The sequence below is a fragment of the Macadamia integrifolia genome, chromosome 14 (genome assembly GCF_013358625.1).
Source record: "Macadamia integrifolia cultivar HAES 741 chromosome 14, SCU_Mint_v3, whole genome shotgun sequence".
Classification (NCBI taxonomy): domain Eukaryota; kingdom Viridiplantae; phylum Streptophyta; class Magnoliopsida; order Proteales; family Proteaceae; genus Macadamia; species Macadamia integrifolia.
The window spans coordinates 11,467,009-11,484,931 of NC_056570.1; the positions used below are offsets into that span (position 1 = coordinate 11,467,009).

Here is a 17,923-nt window from a genome sequence, read left to right on the forward strand (position 1 = left end):
ATTTTACCAAACATAAATAACCCTTTTTACGTTAATAACTTCCCACAATCATTTTTAGTATAGATATTTTGATGATAAAAACTTATCACAATGGATTGATTTAATGTGTTTTACCCAACTTTGACCCAGTTGACATATTTAGAGGTATTTTGGAAAATTTATAAGATTACATCAGCTTGAGTCTATACATGAGTGTTGAAGTAATTAAACTAGGCTAATGTCCTCACTCCTCATTCTATCATCAAACATCACACATTTAAAATGTTGTCTTTTCAACTATTTCAAAATTTTTAAAACTTAATTACACACGAGCTAGTTTATATGCATGTGTATACTTCTTCTCTAGTACCAGCTATGCAGCCACTTCAGACATCTTGGGCCGGTTGCGTGCCTTTATCAACCATGGTGCATAAGTATCCCTTTAGATTAATTCACCTTCTTATTTTTATATTTTATGGGATTCTAGTGCTCGAGAATATTGGAAAGAGCTTCTCTTGTGAAACAGGGGGTAAGGCTACGCACATTTTACCATTCTAGACCCTGTAGTAGCAGAAGCCTCTTGCACTGGGTTGCTCTGTTTTTTTTTTTTTGGTGGTTGGGAACTTATGTGCCTTGTCAAATAGGATAGCAATGCAACAAGATGTTGAAATTTGTTGCTATGAAAACACTAACATCATAATGAGAAACTCCATGCGAAATTGTTAAAAATGCCAATAGAAAATATAATACTATTGATACTTATAATTAAGAACCATATATGGCCCATGCTAGTCGCAAACTTTTTTTCAGTCAAACCCTATGGATAAATATTTCTCCATTAAATATTCAACAAAAATTAATCAATATTAAACAATTTAAATATGAAGTTGATGGACACACTTCCAACAGGTTCAGGTGCAATCCAAAAGGTAGGAGTAGTAGAAGGGGACGACTCAAGAAATGATTCTACTCGGTGACTCTCCAAGTTGAATACCCCTATATCATGATAACCATATCTTGCTAGTTCATCGGGTCCATAATCCCAGTCGTCATTATAATAGATGGAGTTCCCTTTGCATTCTGGATATTCTTGAGCAGAGACTGAAACTGAGCAGTTATTTCCCCAAAACAAAATGCAGTCACCAATGCTTTTCAATTTGTGAACTTGGAATTTGATAGTTTTGAAAGGGAATGGTGGGGAAACGATGAGGCCATCATCATCTTCTTGGTCATCCCCATGCCACCTATAGTGTCTTAAAACTAGCAATAGTTCCCCTAATGATTCCACCAAATAATACACATTGCATCTTCTTCCATTTGGTGGTGGCCCAGTGATTTCCCTCCCGATCGGCGGTTCAGAACTGAAGTCATAACTTACAATAGGTCCGTGGTTGCTAGCAGCATAGAGTAGTCCCTTGTAGAATATAACATCTTCAAAAGAGCTCCATAGTTCTAGTTCAAATGTTATAGTAGTCCACTTATCAGCCCCTGGCTTCCAGTAAGCCAAGTAATACCTATTAGTGACAGCGGCTACCACAACATATTCTGATGTTTTTATAAGGGTTTGAAGATAGAGTTGCCTTGTGGATGTAATGCTTATTGCTTGGAAAATCAAGTTCGTAGCTGAGTTGAGGTAAGGAGAATTTGGAAAGAGAAGGAAACTCGATATGGCCTCCAGAGATTGGATTGAATAGCTGAATCTCTCCAATGGACTCGTCCACTATAACTAGCCAACCATGAGAAGATCCACAACACCACTTTCCATGAATCTCTGGAATGTGGAGCTTATTAATCTTCCGACTTGAAAGATTAAAAAATGGTCGGATTTCAGTACTGTCATTATTGGGAGGAAGCATCAGAAATGGAAGCAGTCGGGGACAGCGATTCTCGATTGTAATTGATCTCCATGAGGTGCATACAGAAGCAAAACGAAGATGGTTGGAGAGACAGGTGAGTCGATTAAGGATGAGCTCTAGGAGTTCAGGTAGAAGTTGGGACTAGTCCACAGTACAAGCTATATATAACGGCTCTCAATAGTCAATAACTGGAAAAGAAAAAATTAATCGTTCTCTTCAATAAAGAAAAAATAAATCAGAATTAATACCCATAGAAGGAATTGGAATACAGAGAGAAGTGACGGAGGGGGAAGGATTACCTACTGTGTCGCTAGCTCCAGACAATCACCTTTACTGTTTCAATCTCCAGAGGTACTCAATTAATGAAAGCAAACAGTTAAGAGAGGAAGAAATAGAAGGAAGACGGATATGATAGTAGACGGGGTATGGGGTCTAAGAGGAGAGGATGTGAGGAGAGAGAGAGAGAGAGAGAGTAGAAGTTGAATAGAAAACTAGAAATTTAGAGTTTGTGTTATAATGGGCAACTGAATTCCTTGTATTGTAATGACCAACTCGACAGTTGAAAGTTGATCAAAGAAGTCAAGGCCAAATTAAAGAACAGGCTTAGCAGGTTCAAGGTTCTAATACTTGGTAACGGTCATGGTTGGGGTGTCATCCGGTCAACTCGGCTTGATTTCGGTCTGGGTTGAATTGGTTTTGGTGTGGGAATGGTGAAACATTCACCGAAACCGAACCAGTAAGAAAATTTTGGTTTTGGTACAATTTGGTACTGGTTTGGTTTCCTTTTTTTGTCTAATTTGGGTTTGATTTTCCATACAAAACTAAGCAAAAAATTGGTTTTAAAATTTTTTTTTTTAATGAATTTTGGACTTTTTTTAGTTTCTTACCGGTTTATTTTGGTTTCAATCTAGTTTTTGAGTCTGTTCCAATTTGATTTTAGGTTCATTCGGTTTCTGGTGTGGTTCGGTTTGTTATTGTTGTTACAATCTCCCAAACCAAAACCGGCCCAATAATCCTTTGGTTCGATTTGATCTGGGTCCAATCAGATCGATTCGTGGTGGTTTTACCTGTAAGAATTGACACCCCTAGTCATGGTATCGGTCAACATCGATACCATTCTGACACTAATCCAAGCCTGGATGAGTCATATCCGACATATTTAGCCCTTTTTTTTTTTATTTTTAATACTTTTTATATTTTTAAATTACACTTTTATCTTAAAATCAGATACATGGATCGTGATAAAAATGGTCAGAATTGAAGATCGATCAAGGCCAATATTGTTCCAATCCAGTTGATACTGATTGTTTGATTCACATTTTTGGAACCATGGCATGGTTTGTGAAAATAGAAATGGGAACGGTCAAAGCCAAGATATATTCAATATTGATTTCATTTACGGACAAAAATATTCCTAGTTTCAATTTAAAACCAATAATTTACAGTGCCACCCTCTAAAGAATGCCACAATTATAAGAACATCCCCTATGTTTCACCAAATTAGACTCAGATTCCCTTGTCATTAAAACTCATGCTTTAACCCATAAAACCGTTGCGGCTTTGATTCCGTTCTGCTATTTTGATTACTTAAGAAGTAAGGGGATTGAAAGGGATAGTGGGTTAAAGGCATACCCTCCCATCATGGATTAGTGCAGCGGTGTCGAGAGCTGATTTCGATGGTAATGTTTCTTCCATATCAGAAGCCATGTTCACAGAGGGGAAGGAAGCTTCTCCTCCTCAACCCCACCGCTGTAATTCCGATGCCAATTTGAATTTTGGAGAAATAGAGGGGATGTTCTTATAATTGTGGCATTCTCTAGGGGGTGGTGCTGTAAATTTCCTTTTTTTTTTATTCATAAAAGCAACCGCTTATTGCAGACTCCAACAAACATCGCCACCAACTAACCGGACAAACCCTAGGATTGATCAAAACAAAAACAAAAATGATTAAAATGGTAAATTCAGAGAGTTGTAGGGTTTCTGAACTTCTCTTCTTCTAGAAAGCCTGAAACAGCAACGCATGGCAGGCCCTCCCACCCTTTGGATGTTCTTCACCTCAGAGAATTTGGACTCCAAAGTTTTCTGTCCGTGAGAGGCCCTTGAACCACACACAGGGGCACGCAATGACCATTGTACCCCTGCATGGGATTGCGTGCCACTATTTGTGGGTGCAGGGGCATCTCTTGGACAGAAAACAGTTGCCCTAATAATATAGGTAGGATATTAGATCTTTCCATGACCATTAAATCTTGTTGTCTACTGTTCCAAAATGAAATGGCATGCCATACTTCAGGCGCTTAGTTTTTCTAGTAACAAAGAGATTGAAAATAGAGTTCCCACTAACCATGCAGATTATCACTTAAAGAGTTATATATCTTGTCCAGATGCACCATGAACTGTATAACCTGTTCCCAGAAAACATCAAATCCTCCTTCTCAATGATACTTAAGTCAACTCTATCCCTGAGGTTCATGTAACTCAGTTAACAGAAAATTTTTGACAAGCTATGATTACCATGGCATTTTAACAAGCTACCTCATGTCCATTTACATCCAAACAGAATTACACACTTTTGATAAGCTATTATAAAATTGAAACTTCAACAAGAAACAGTTCAATCAATCCAAATATCAGGTGGAGGAAGCAGCTATGACTTTCTAAATGTAAGATTTATACGTCCAGGACGAAGATTTGCTTCTTCAACCAGAAAACTTGGAGCTGAGTTTGGCATAATACATCTCACCCCATGATACACAAGCCTAGAATTGCCGCCGAATATTAGCACATCACCAGACTCCAGAATAACTTTCTCTGCCATTTCAGTGTCGCTGTTCTCTCCATATAAAAACTCTGCTGAGTCTCCAATGGAGAATGAGACAACAGGTAACCCACTATTTAGACTCTCTTGACTTTCATCTCTATCCTGCATCACACACAAGAAGGCATCAGAAAACATAAGCAAACCTGACTTATCATAATCCTAGACACCTTAACTTGGTTCTTATTGTCCATTTCTCTTTTCTTATATCATATATTTTATTGCATATTCTGGTCCTTTTGTTGTTAGAATGTGACAATAGTTTCTGTTCACAACCTTGATAACCTTGGCACCAAGAGGAAGGGGATCATCAGGTGATATCAGCCAATAAATGTTGGAATAAGAATAATATAACCTCAGTATGTATCCCAGATTTTAAAACCTTGAAGGGATTGTTAAATATGATTCAGATTGAAGTGGTAAGGGAACACATGAGTGCTTCTGAGTCAACTGTTCATGTGGCTATGGATAGAGCTTAATTGTTTAACAGGATTCATGCAGCCAAATCAGTTCATTTAAAAGGCTTAGTTGAGTAGAGTCAATGAACACCTTTACAAATACTACCTTATATCAACTGTAAACTCCTTCCAATTTAGACATCAATAAACTGAACTTCAATAGTGGAGAACAACAAGAGCTCTATGTCTGGGTCTGAAGTTTTTCATCTTGAAAGCTTAAGAGTTAAGTTATTTCTCTCATTGAAAATGGCATTACAAAGAGTCCCACATAAGATTGTAAACTAAACGCATTCAGAAAGTACAATACACACCTGATGAAGACCAAGTCTCCCACTGTGCGTGTAGAAATTGACAATGCAGATGTCTGGTGACATCACAGGAAGCACCTCCTCCACATTGCCAAGTTTCAATTTTCCCTTTATGAAGTCATTTGAATCTTGAATTGCATCTTCAACCAACTTCTTGAATTCAACAGGGATACAGGGTGGACATGCTCCATCGATTTTCCGTCTTTCTCCATATGATCTGAATTCTGGGTCCCAATCCTTACCAAGGCACATCATCTGCAAATGTAGTTTGGCACCATCTCGGTAACCAGGTTGATAGAACCCTCCAGGGCCAAGGCCAAGTTCACGACATTCCTTTATAATTTTGATCTAGAATCAAAAAAAATGAGAGACACATTAAGAAACAGCACTAAGATATCACAAACATTAATGAACAGCATCAAATTCACAAAGCTCAAAAATATTAATGTACCAGTAGGGCCAAGTATGGTCAGCAGCAACCCCATTGAATTAGATCTCCAAACATAAATAGAAAAATAGATGGTTCAAAACAGAAGAAATACACATTTTCCATCATAACATGTCACACAATATATTTATGACCATCCAGAGGATGTAGTTGTTTGTATAGCCATAGTTATGTCATAGGAAATATTTTCTGCAGATGAATTTGAACAGATCAAATAGTTAGTTTCCTTACTGTATGTCCAAAAAGTAAATGGTTCTCTTATGGATTCCTCTGTCACTGTATATAATGACCATGAATTTTGAAAGGCCGATACAGTGCCAATATTTGCACCGTGAGAAAAAGAAGAGAGTACTAAAGCCTAAAAGGATCGAAGGAAGCAGTACCTGATTCGTATGACTGATGTATTTCTTTAAAAGCACCATTCCTTGCCTCAAGATAAGTTTTTCACTTCTCTCAAAGTACTCTAGCTCCCTCCTTTTCTCTCTGTTTTGTGCAAGTAAAGAAGGTTTTAGTGCAAACAGGGATCCAGTTTTTCTTTGGCAGATATCGAAAGGATCGAATGGTAAACACTCCAAATGTTCTGTTTGAAGGTGGTCTGCTGCCTTCTTAGAGGATATCATCATTTGATCAGTTTTTCCAGCAGCGGAAGGTATATCCTGGCCAATACAAAGCCTATCTCGCAGGTTGGAAGAAGCTAAATTAGGTGAGTTTGATTGGTGTTCACTGAGCTGAGCTTTTTGGAAAGAACTGTGCCTGCTATCAGACTGAACAAGGCACTCATTGTCATTGACAGAATGCACCAATGAGTTATTTGGCTGTCTTGAGCTATTGCCTTCTGGTCTGTTTGCAAAAATATAGTCCTTCTGAGCTATTTCGATATTTGGTGATCTTTCCTTAACAAACGAACAAGGCGGAAGATTATGCACATCCTGCTGGTACAATGAATCAACCACAGCTTCTGACTGAGTACACTTTGAGCTGCTATTTGCTTCCCTCTTTGACAAGGATTTCTCATGTTGAGAACTCCGGTGATGAGAATATCTACCATCACTGCCAGCACCAACAGGAGCATTATCTAGTTGGTTGTCAGGAACTCTACAACTGGAATCTTGAACACCATCATCTTTAACATTAGATCTACATCCCTGTCAATGGAGATCGGATATTTCAGGGAAAAAAAATTATTTCAACTGAACAAAACCACAATATATTTGAGATGTTACACTGTTTTGTGCAAGTAAAGAAGATTTTAGTGCAAACAGGGATCCAGTTTTGCTTTGGCAGATATCAAAACGTACCAAGGGTAACTTCTCTGAATGTTCTGCGCTGAGGTGGTCTGCTAAATTCTCAGAGGTTATCATCACATGATCGGTTTTCCCAGCAGTGGAAGGTATATCCTTGCTAACACAAATCCTATCTTGCAGGTTGGCAGAATCTAAATGAGGTGAGTTTGATTGGTTTCGACTGCGATGAGCTTTTTGGAAAGATCTGATAGTGCTACCAGAATGAGCATGCGACTCCTTGTCATCGACAGAATGCACCGATGAGTTAATTGGCTGTCTTGAGTTACTGCCCTCTGCTCTGTCTGGTGAACTTTCCTTACCAACCAAACAAGAAGGCAGTATATGCGCATCCTGGTGGTAAGAAGAAGCAACCATAGTTGCTGACTCAGTACACTTTGAACTGCTATTTCCTTCCCTCTTTGGCAAGGGTTTCCAATGTTGAGAACTTCTGTGATGACAATACCTATCAGCACCGACAGAAGCCTTATCTAGTTGGTTGTTAGGAACTCTAAAATTGGAATCTTGAACACCATCATCTTTAAAATTAGATCCACACCCCTGTCAAACAAATGAGAGCACATGTTTCAGGTAAGAAAAAAAAAATGATTTCAGCTGAACAAACCCACAATTTTGATTTCAACTGAACCAGGCAGTAAGCATTAACACGAATTGTTGATTAATAGTAGATAAGCAATGGCCAAACTCAAAGGGGCCGATTGTAACAGCGATTATGAATAAGAAAATAAGGGTAGGGGAATGCATGATAAAAATAAAAATCAATAAATCAAAACTGGGATGATTTGTATAACAAGTGTTACAAATCTTTATTTCTATCTAGAACATCTCCACCTGATGTAAAACATCTGGCTGTAACATCGGATGCGTGGAGGGTGCAAGAATTAAAAGAATTGGCAGATACTGATAAAAATGGCTGATGAATCAAAAGTATCTTAATTAACACTATCTACAACTCCAAGAGACCAAAAAAAAAAAAAAAAAAAATCAGAATCAATGGCAATGGTTAGTTACAAACCAATCACACGGTTTCCTACCTCTTCAAGATAGTATTCTACTATTTTCCAGTATGAAGAACTCAAAAGGGGAAAGGAGAGGAGTTTGAAAGACTTACAGGTTCTTGACTAGGCTGAAATCCATCATCTACACCGGAACCAAGGGGTACCCACCGACCACGTCCACGACGGTGGTTTCTGCCAGGACCCGTCATCCTTCCACCGGAGAAATGATCAGGAGCAGGGGTTGTCGTCGGAGCATGAGAAAGAGGAGGAGAAGGGTTGATACGAAAGGGTTTCTATGTTAGGTGACAAATTGAGATAATTTCTCTTTGTTTCGTTCGATGCTTCGATTATCTAAACCGATCGACTTTGATAACACTAACCGCATCCACAATTGCTTTGAATTCTGTTCCGAACCAGAAGTTGAGGAATTTGGAAAATATATTTCCTTTACAGGGAATCAGGGATTACTTGCTTTTTTGGATTGTTTTACGTCTTTACGTCTTCCTTTTCTTAGTTCTTAAGGTGGTTTTGCTCTTATAAGCTCCGTTTCGTTGGACGAGAAATATTGAAGAAAGCAAAATCTCAGAAAATGGAAAAGGGAAGTTAGAGAAAGAGAGAGGGAAGTCCACTATGGATATTAAAGTCTAGGAATAATTACATCCTCTTCCCTGTAGTTTGTCAAAATTATGTGTGGGTCCAAGGGTTTGAGCGATTTACGCTTCCCCTCCCCTGTAGCTAACGGTGTGAGTATTTTGTTAATTTCAAACATTAAAAGACTTGAATACCCTTTTAGTAAAGATAGTCTTGAGTTGAGAGGACCATTATACCCTTTTAGACTTGAATACCCATAAAATAGAGATTGTTCATAAAAGAGAGAATCGTTGGAGAAGGTGAAGTTCAATACCTTTGCAAATCGCCCTCTGTAACCAAATCCAGGTGAAGAAGAAACTCAGTCTCCGATCGATTCACGCTGGCGAACCCAAGTAAGCAAACATTCAACCAAAACGCAGTGTCTATATACCCTTCTCTGTGTGTATATGCCCTTTCTTTGTTCAAACTTCAAATTTCGATTTCAAACACAGAGACCCCAAGTGTTGTAGGCCACTGCTGCGACTGTTTGCCAGACTGTTCAGACTTCATATTTCTTTGTTTTGGATTCTTTTTTTCGTCTGAAATCTTATTTGTTTGGGGGATGAACCCAGGGTGACCCTAGGGTTTGGGGATTTGTTGGTATATGGGGATGTGCCTGTAAATTATGTGGGAATAAACATAACATTAGAATTGGTTGAACAGTCGAAATAGAGTTGAAGCTCTATTTATTGTGCGTTGTAATTGGTCAATATATGGGAACTTCGTTACTTACAGTATAGGATCTATTCCAATAACAAAGTTTGATAAAGAATGCAAATGTTGTCCTAAAAATATTTCCTGCTTTTAAGCATCAACTGGTATTTGGTGGGGTGTTGACACTAGTAAGAGTGCACCCTTTCCCTTGTCATCCAGATGAGAATTCATTAAAGCATTACGACTCTGTCAATGTGCAGCCCTGGAAAGAACCAAGGAATCCAAAACAAATGAAGTGGAAAAATGGGAGAGATGAATTGTGATATGTGATACTGTTTAATTTAATGGAATGGTGCTTAAACACTCAGAATAATCTTCATGTTCTATCTTCATTTTTTTTTAATGGAATGGTTGTTTAGGAATTTGATATCTATTATATAAAAGTTTGGGAATATTTACCTTTGCAATGATTGGGATTATTTCTAGTATATCTAATTGAGTTTAAACTTTTGGGTATTGCATATACGATGTCTACTTGCAGTGTAACTTCCATGAACCAAGCTGATGGTCCGAGGTACGTTAACGTTACATGCAAATGTCACAGAAGAGCTACAGTCAAGGTATCAGAGTCTAGAGACAACCCCAACAAACTCTACTACATATGTTCAGAGATTATACAAGAAAAGAAATGTGGTTTTTTCCTTGGTGTGAGCCAGTGAATGTGACACAAGTCAGAAGTGCACCTTCAAACAACCCAAGCCCTCATGAGTTTCAACAGTTGAAAGATGAGATGCATAGTATGAAGATAAGATTGAAGCGGTTAGAGAAATTCAATGAAAATTTGAAGCTTCTTGGACAAGTTGTTTTATATTTTGTGGTTGTTCTATTGGTTGTAATGGATGTCAAAGTTTAGAAGTCTACGTTAGGATATTTGTTTAGGATTTTGATATCATTGTACCTAGTACAAAACTCTTTGATGTTTTGCATGGTTGGGATGGTTCAAGAAATGTGTAATTGAATTAAATATGGTAATTAGAATGTTATCTTATTTCTACCATTGCACTTTTCATGCATATATGTGAATCACAACCAACCTTTGTAAATAGGAAATTGAAAAATTGGACTACATTTCCCCTATAATACTAACATCTGAAAATACCTGATTTACAAATCCATATATACTAACATCTAGATTCAAAAATATAAAGTCCAAAATGAATTTTCATGGTTCACAACTCCATCATATATCAAAAGTTTTCCCCATGAGTCAGTACATGATTCAAGTTTCAAAGTTCAGTATGACTCAATACATCCATTGTTCAAATTACATAATCACCATGAAAAAAAAATTAAATCTCCAAGTCTTCCCATGCTCTATCACCATCTCCTACTTCTTGCTTGCTTTCCTCTTCTCCCATTTTTTTATCATTTTCCTTTTAAGTCTTGCTAGTATTGAATCACCAACATCAGTGGTTGTAGAAATTTGTGACCTAGTAACCATTTGAGACAAGCTTGGATCATCTTGATCATCATTGTCCCTTCTTTCCTAAAAAAAAAAGAAAAGGAACAATGGAATGTGGAATGAATATTAATGCATATTATAGTTACAAAAAAAAAAAGCAAGAAATGATAATGTGATATACATTCCCAGCAGCTGATGTACACCTTGAAGAACCCTTCTTCTTTCTCACAGGATCCGCTATTCCACAAATTCTCTTATTATGGCCTGGTCTCTTACAAATCTCACATTTGAGAGATCTTGTCTTCTTTCTAAAGTTAGCAGGAGGTGCCTCCACAGGTTCCCTTTTTCTTTCACCTTTGCTCGGTCTACCTACTCCTCTCTGCAGAAGTGGTGGTTGGACAACCCCTAGATCTGACCCAATGTCTAGCTCAGGTACATCTGGGATGGGACATATCATATGCTGATATGTCTTCATGTAGTTATCCTTTGTGAAGCAAGCTGCACAGTAGTCTTCAATTTTTTCTCTCTTATTGGCAATAGAAGCCACTCCATGCTTGCAAGGTATACTTCATATTTCCCACACTTTGCATCCATAGGTTCACAATATCAAATTGACCACATGTCTTCTCTGGAAAGAATCTGCCACCTCAAATTCATCTGTATTATCTGGATTTCATTGCACTCTGAAATAGATGCACAATAGGTGACGTAAAAGCTGCCCAAAAATACTTCCTCAACAAGTGACTGTTGTATTTTGCCTTGAAATTCATGTCGATGTGTCTACTACAATTTCGTATGTGAGCATTGGGGAAGGTATCTTGGATGACATCTGTGAGTCCTTGTGAAACACACAGTTCAAGCAATTAATTACTGACCATTCACAAAAAAGTGTTATCTTTGCAAAAAAAAGAAGTAAAAAGGTATGGAATGGTATACCTTTTTGCCGTCTAACATAAATATCAAAGAAGTGTTGTCACCAGCAATTCCCAGTGCTTCATATAAACATTCTAGGAAAAATCTTCAACTTGCTTTATTTTCAATTTCCACCACTCTATAATAAAGTGGTAGCACCTCATTGTTCTTATAAACAGCTATGGCTGACAATAAAACACCACCATACTTGCCCTTCAAGTGGCAACCATCAATCCCTATGAATGGTCTACAACCATTCACAAAATCTTCCTTACATGCATGGAAGCAAACAAACAACCTCTGGAATATTGGTGATTCCCTAATGTCATTTCTGTGCTCATACTGGAGTTTAAAAATACTTCTTGGGTGTCTCTGCAGTATTAGTTCACCCATATGTAGGTAAAAAAGAGTGACTTTGAGTGAGTACCTTCATTTTTTTTAACGCAATTTTTCGGACTCTATAAAATTTCATACATGGAACATCACAACTAACCCTATAGTTCTTCTGTAGTATAGCAGCCATCGCATCATGATCTATCTCAGGGTCAGCCTGTAGCTCAGATTCAAGTTTCTCAGCTATCTAATGTGAGGAAATAAGTTTATGTCCAGACTACGTACCAAGTACAAGTGTGGTTTGGGTTCAGGGTCTTCAACAATAATGCAAATCGATGGTCAGTTGGTGAGGCATGAACTCTCCATGTACAACCCTCGGCTATGCACCTCACTGTGACCCTTGCCTTCTCATTTCTTTCAAATATCAGCTCAAAACTAGGACGAATAGCAAATTCTTTAAGCTTAACTCTGAATTCATTCACATTAAGATAAACTGCTCCAACCTTAAAGTTAGTATCATCATTATCATCATGGCAAATTACTGGCTCAAAATCATCTGGATCATAATCATCTAGCTCGTCATGACTGCCTACATCCTTCCCATGCTTACTATCTACATCCTTCTCATGCTAACGCTCTACATCATTGGTTTTATCAGAATCTTCAAGCTCACTTTCATTGTTACTCAGATCACCATGATCTATTGAATTGTAAACAAAGTCTTCATCTCTAACATCTGAATCATCTAAAGATATGATGTCAGACACATCCGCTCCCTTACCCTTGCTCCCATAATTAGGTCCCTTACTTGACTAGAGCCTAACATGCTCAGGATCTACAGGGTTTGTAGTTTCCTTACTTCCTACATGCTTAGCATGCTTAGTGCTCTTTGTTGTGGGTGAAGAACCTTGAGAGTTACCACTTGCATTGGCACTTGAATGACACAAGGTAGTAGCCTTTTAAACATATGAACTACTCTCAGAATTACCACCAGAATTCCCTTTTGAAGTAGATCTTGTCCTATCTAACATATCATAAGTTCCTCCACTACCCATTCCATAATATGTAATCCTGGGACTAGCATTGTGTTAAGGATTTGCACCTCCATTTACACTTGAACTTCCTACATGCTTGCAATGGGCCATTGCATTGGAACCCCCTCTGACTACAATTTGCTTTGCCCTATTTCTTCCCATATTCTGGTATCCATAACCATCACCATCACCATCCATTGTATAACAATCTCCATGTGAAGTACTATCCCTTGTGATAATTTTGTTGGAATATGAGTTGATGGTATAACCATCTTTCTCCACATCACTCCATGTAAAATCAAACATAGTCACTTTATTAAATCTTAATGTGTATTTGAAGAAAACAATCCTAGCATAGTGATGTCATCTCCCAAAATCACCTCTTTATTATTTGGAAGTGTAGATTTCATTTTGAAGGTCACGTCATGACATGATCTATCACAATGCTATAGACATCACATGGTGACTCCAAATTACTATATCTTTTTGGGTCTATAGTCTTCTCCGCATATCTGTCTTGCCAATTAAATTGAACTCTACACCTCACTTCCATCACTACATAACAAAGAAAGAAAAATATCATGTCAGACAGCATGTCCCATTAAACAACCATTTAAACTGCTTTCAAGTTGGTTCAATAGCTAGAAAACAAATTTTAGATTTATACTATATCCACTGAGAAACAAGATAAATATCAAATACAAATAGATCCTAGCAAAATCCTTGTCATTATTCTGTATTTGTGCACCCAGTGCTTTCAAGTTGGAGATTCTTATATCTTCCGAAAAATTTTAATACTTTATTGAAATCCCACTCATGTTCACGGAATGCAATTAGGTGCACTTGCTCAAGAAAGCATAAACAGTCCATATCTATATAGGAAGTTTCATTCCTTTATTATAGAGAATTAAGGACTAGACCACCCCCCCCAACCCCAAAAAAAAAAAAAAAAAAAAGTGTTGAGCTAAACCGTTCATATCTCACATGTAAAATAACTTGCTTTATATATATACTCACACATATATCTAGAATCTCCATTCCTAAGAAAACACTGTGTGAAAACAATTTTTTTGATATCAAACAATTTCTATGCCAATTTGATGGATACACTTCCAACAAGAGTGTTCTTATGCTGATTTTGAACAATTTTGTCTTATTATCTCAAACAATAATTCATTTGCAATCATGCTCACATCTTGAGAATCTTTTTCAGCATAAACAAGTCTAGTTATATAGTAGGCAATGAATCAGGTTCTAATCATGAGTTTTTGCTGCCCCACTTGGAAATTAGTAGCCCTCCCCCCCCCCCCCCCCAAAAAAAAAAAAGAGTTGTAAGAATCCTACTGAACATTCATTTTGGGATTTTTTTTTTCTTTTTTGGTCAGTTCATTTTAGGATTGGTATCCTTGGTTTTCAAATACATGGATGAGGTCATGAAAAGGTGAGATTTCTACTCATGCAGTTAACAGTCAAATTATGAACTCTAGGTAGAATATGGACTCCTGCAAATGGGATTGCCTGCATTTGTTTGATAAGTCTCTTGCAAGAGACATTTCATTAAGAAATGGAGGTTCTACTAAAATTGGATTGGGGTTTTGTAAGCATTCAAATGACAGAGCACAGAGTCAAGAGAGACATGGCTAGATTGCTTGGACCCAATAGAACCTAAAATAAAACCTAAACCTACAATATAATGATAAAAAACAGAGTATATTGAAGATATGCATATATTTTCCTTTTTTCTCTTTATAAATTTGAAGATACAGAGGGTCCTCTTAACAAATTGGAGGGAAATCACAGCAAGAACAACTTTGATAATAGCTTGAGGATAATTGCAGCAAGAAGATCAAACGGTTCTAGTAGGTTCTTACTGTTTCTTGAGAGAAATCACAGTACACTATACCAGCGTCTATCGAACCTTCTGCAAGGTTCTCATGGTTCCTTCCAGAGGTTGAAGATGCTGGCTTCTCACTATTCCTTCCAGAGGTTGAAGATGCCGTCTTCTCACGGTTTCATTCCAGAGGGCAATTTGCAGATTAGGGCTTGGAGAGCTTGAAGACGATGAAATTGAATAAGGATTTTCCTCTTTTCCTAATTTTAAGTGCAGGGCATTTCGGTCTCTTCACTTCATTCTAGGGGTATTTTTGGTGTAAAAAATGTGACCTCACCACATAACAAATTCAAACTCACGGCCACTAACGGATTGGACTCAAATGTAAAAATCTTTCATACTGCAGGGGAGGGGGCGTAAATCGCTCAAACCCTTGGACCCATATGTAATTTCGCAAACTATAGGGGAGGAAGATGTAATTTTCCCTAAAGTTTAAACACAGGGGAGGATTGTAGTTGGACCAAAGTCCTGGGGAGGGCGGGAGGTTGAGGTAAATTTCTATTAGGATTTTAAATTTTCATAAGTATTAAATGTACTAAAAAAAATTTCTCATCGAATACGTTTAGAATACTTTTTTGGTCTTTCAGGAAGTTGCACCTAGGTTGTTTCTGGATCCCGCAAAGGAGAACAAACATAAGAGAATGAGTGTCGAGTTGATTTGGTGGTGGGCTCTATGCCACCTTAGTCATATTCTTCACAAACAAATGATTCCAGTAAGAAGGGAAAAAGATTGGTCGTCTGGAAACAGGTTTACCTGGGTTTTTATAGCTGGAGGACGATTGCCCGGGGAGAGTCCCGATTTGGTAGTTCTCCATCATAGGTAAGAGTTGTAGTAGGAAAGTGACTGTGGAAATTGTTTCCGTTATGGGAGTTTCTCGTATTGGCCATATCTCGGAGAATATGGTGAGATTCCCTTCCTCTGAGGGAAGATTTGATATCTCAACAGGTAAAATGCTTGGATTCACTCTGTATATTATGGCATGCAAGCTAGGATTTTTTTAGGGGTACCTCCTGGCGGTGCTATCAAGGTCTTGTACTGAATGGTGAGGGGTAGGTGATGTGGTTGTCTAGTTGCTTGTTCTGAGTGGCAGAAAGTCTGTTACCTAATGGATTGAATTCTTGGGGTACCCATTATTTGGTTGGATGATGTGCAGTTACACAAACCACTTGCATGTGGTGCTTCCCTTGGTACCGACCTAGCCATTCAACTACTGGAGCTTTCTTAAGGCTCCTATCTTGGGTGCATGCTCCAAACCATTTGGCTACCCACACTCCTTAGGATCACTCGGCAAATGCTAGGTCATATATTTGGCATAACAGTTTGCCCCCACTCTCTGGAGGTCAGTGGGAGTATATCGGGTTATGGTATCTTGAAGCCTAGTCAGTGGCTCCCCTTTATTTTGTCCAGGCGTTGAGGCTATCATGATGAGGAACCGCCACAATCTGTTTAGCCCTTTGTCTCTTGAACTGACGTTTTCTTTGATATTTAATGCGCTACTGATTTTTCAAGGGTGATGCTAAAGCGTGGGCAGCTTTCTCATTTGAAAGGACACCTTTTTTATGCCTAGGTGAATGGAGGGGTGCCACATAAGGGTGTTAATTGGTTCGGTTTTGATGAATACAGTACGGTTCAATTCGGTTCACATTTATTTAGCTGAAACTAAAACCAAACCATTTGCTAAACGGTTGCACTTTCTGAAACCGGGATGTTTAGTAAACTGTTTCAATTTCACAGTTTTAATCACGGTTTAATCCATACGATTTCTAAACGGTTAGCAATCAGTTTACTAGTTTATTCATATGCTTACTGAAATTTGAAAACGAATAAACTGACCTCCAATCTTCACAGGGCTTCTCCTCCACATCAAAGCCATATCGCCTTTAGAATCAACTTGAAAAATCATGAATCCTTGACCTATGGGCACCATCTTCACTTTACCCTTTAGTTTCCAAGACACACGCGCTTTTCTACGAACATCATCCAAGGAAAGGAAACAAAAGTTGATTCTACCGATCAGGGCAAATCGATATTTGTTTAATCCATCTTCGTATGCATCTTGGGGAATGATCACCTTGGTGGAATTCCCAGCGTGAACTGGCTCAAGGAGATCATCCACCATTGACAAAGCACTTCTTGCCGCTTTGGCATAAGATTTATTTTGAGCTAGAGCCTCAAAAGGCTCACTTTTGTCAAGGGCTTCAGCATTAGAGCTTACTATAGAGGCAAAATATTTCTTCGCAGCATCAGGTCTCTCATTAGAAGTAGACTCCTTTCCCACATCTCCCAAATCCTCACAAGGAATCTCATCTGGCTCCAAGGAATATTGAGGTTTCCAAAAATCAATTAGCCGGAGTTGTCTTCCCCTATCTGGCGGAAGACCACCTCTAGGATCATCTCTAGGTTTCGAAAGAGCCTCCATCATGATTTTTCCATGTAGACACTATCTTTTCAAAAAAACCTAACCAAATCTTTAAGTAATAAAGTAACCTAAAGTAACTAGGAAACTAAAAAGGAAATTAATTCAAAACATAGTCAAACTTTATCTCCTAACATGTGCCTGTGATAGCATGACTTAAGTTTGATCTGGAATTAGATAAAGAAAAGAGTTAAAGAGTTGGAATGGGAGATCCCATAACAAAACTCAGTTAAGATAACCTGTGCTGATGTGGATTCCACTAACTAATAGCTAAAGAGAAATAAACTACCCAATAAGGGAAATCCTGTACGCAGACTTACAATTCATGGTTTAGGCCTATTAAAGTGGACTATTATATTCAAAACCCCATGGACCAAAGGCCAACATGTATAAAACAATGTATCCAACCATAAACTTATTCCTA

General features: G+C 38.0%; 2 protein-coding genes across 2 annotated transcripts; both read right to left on the reverse strand.

The window, feature by feature from the left end:
- Positions 1–835: 835 nt before the first annotated feature.
- Positions 836–3,542, reverse strand: LOC122060621. Its single transcript, XM_042623752.1, has 2 exons — positions 3,468–3,542; positions 836–1,699 (listed from the first exon to the last, which is right to left on the reverse strand). Exons 1-2 carry the CDS (start codon positions 3,540–3,542, stop codon positions 836–838), a joined length of 939 nt encoding a protein of 312 aa, XP_042479686.1.
- Positions 3,543–4,241: 699 nt separating this feature from the next.
- LOC122061573 lies at positions 4,242–8,712 on the reverse strand. The gene is made up of 5 exons (XM_042624901.1): positions 8,280–8,712; positions 7,166–7,708; positions 6,251–7,012; positions 5,423–5,767; positions 4,242–4,758 (listed from the first exon to the last, which is right to left on the reverse strand). Exons 1-5 carry the CDS (start codon positions 8,373–8,375, stop codon positions 4,483–4,485), a joined length of 2,022 nt encoding a protein of 673 aa, XP_042480835.1. The 5' UTR covers positions 8,376–8,712; the 3' UTR covers positions 4,242–4,482.
- Between the last annotated feature and the right edge of the window lie 9,211 nt (positions 8,713–17,923).

What these genes read in the sequence shown, in the direction of transcription:
- LOC122060621 (XM_042623752.1), bottom strand. Translation starts at nt 3,542, where the DNA reads ATGGCTTCTGATATGGAAGAAACATTACCATCGAAATCAGCTCTCGAC. An exon ending in CACTAATCCATGATGGGAGG is followed by an intron (nt 1,700 to 3,467) that starts GTATGCCTTTAA and finishes GGCTAGTTATAG; the next exon opens with TGGACGAGTCCATTGGAGAG.
- LOC122061573 (XM_042624901.1), bottom strand. Translation starts at nt 8,375, where the DNA reads ATGACGGGTCCTGGCAGAAACCACCGTCGTGGACGTGGTCGGTGGGTA. An exon ending in TTCAGCCTAGTCAAGAACCT is followed by an intron (nt 7,709 to 8,279) that starts GTAAGTCTTTCA and finishes TTTGTTTGACAG; the next exon opens with GGGTGTGGATCTAATTTTAA. An exon ending in ATTCAGAGAAGTTACCCTTG is followed by an intron (nt 7,013 to 7,165) that starts GTACGTTTTGAT and finishes CTCCATTGACAG; the next exon opens with GGATGTAGATCTAATGTTAA.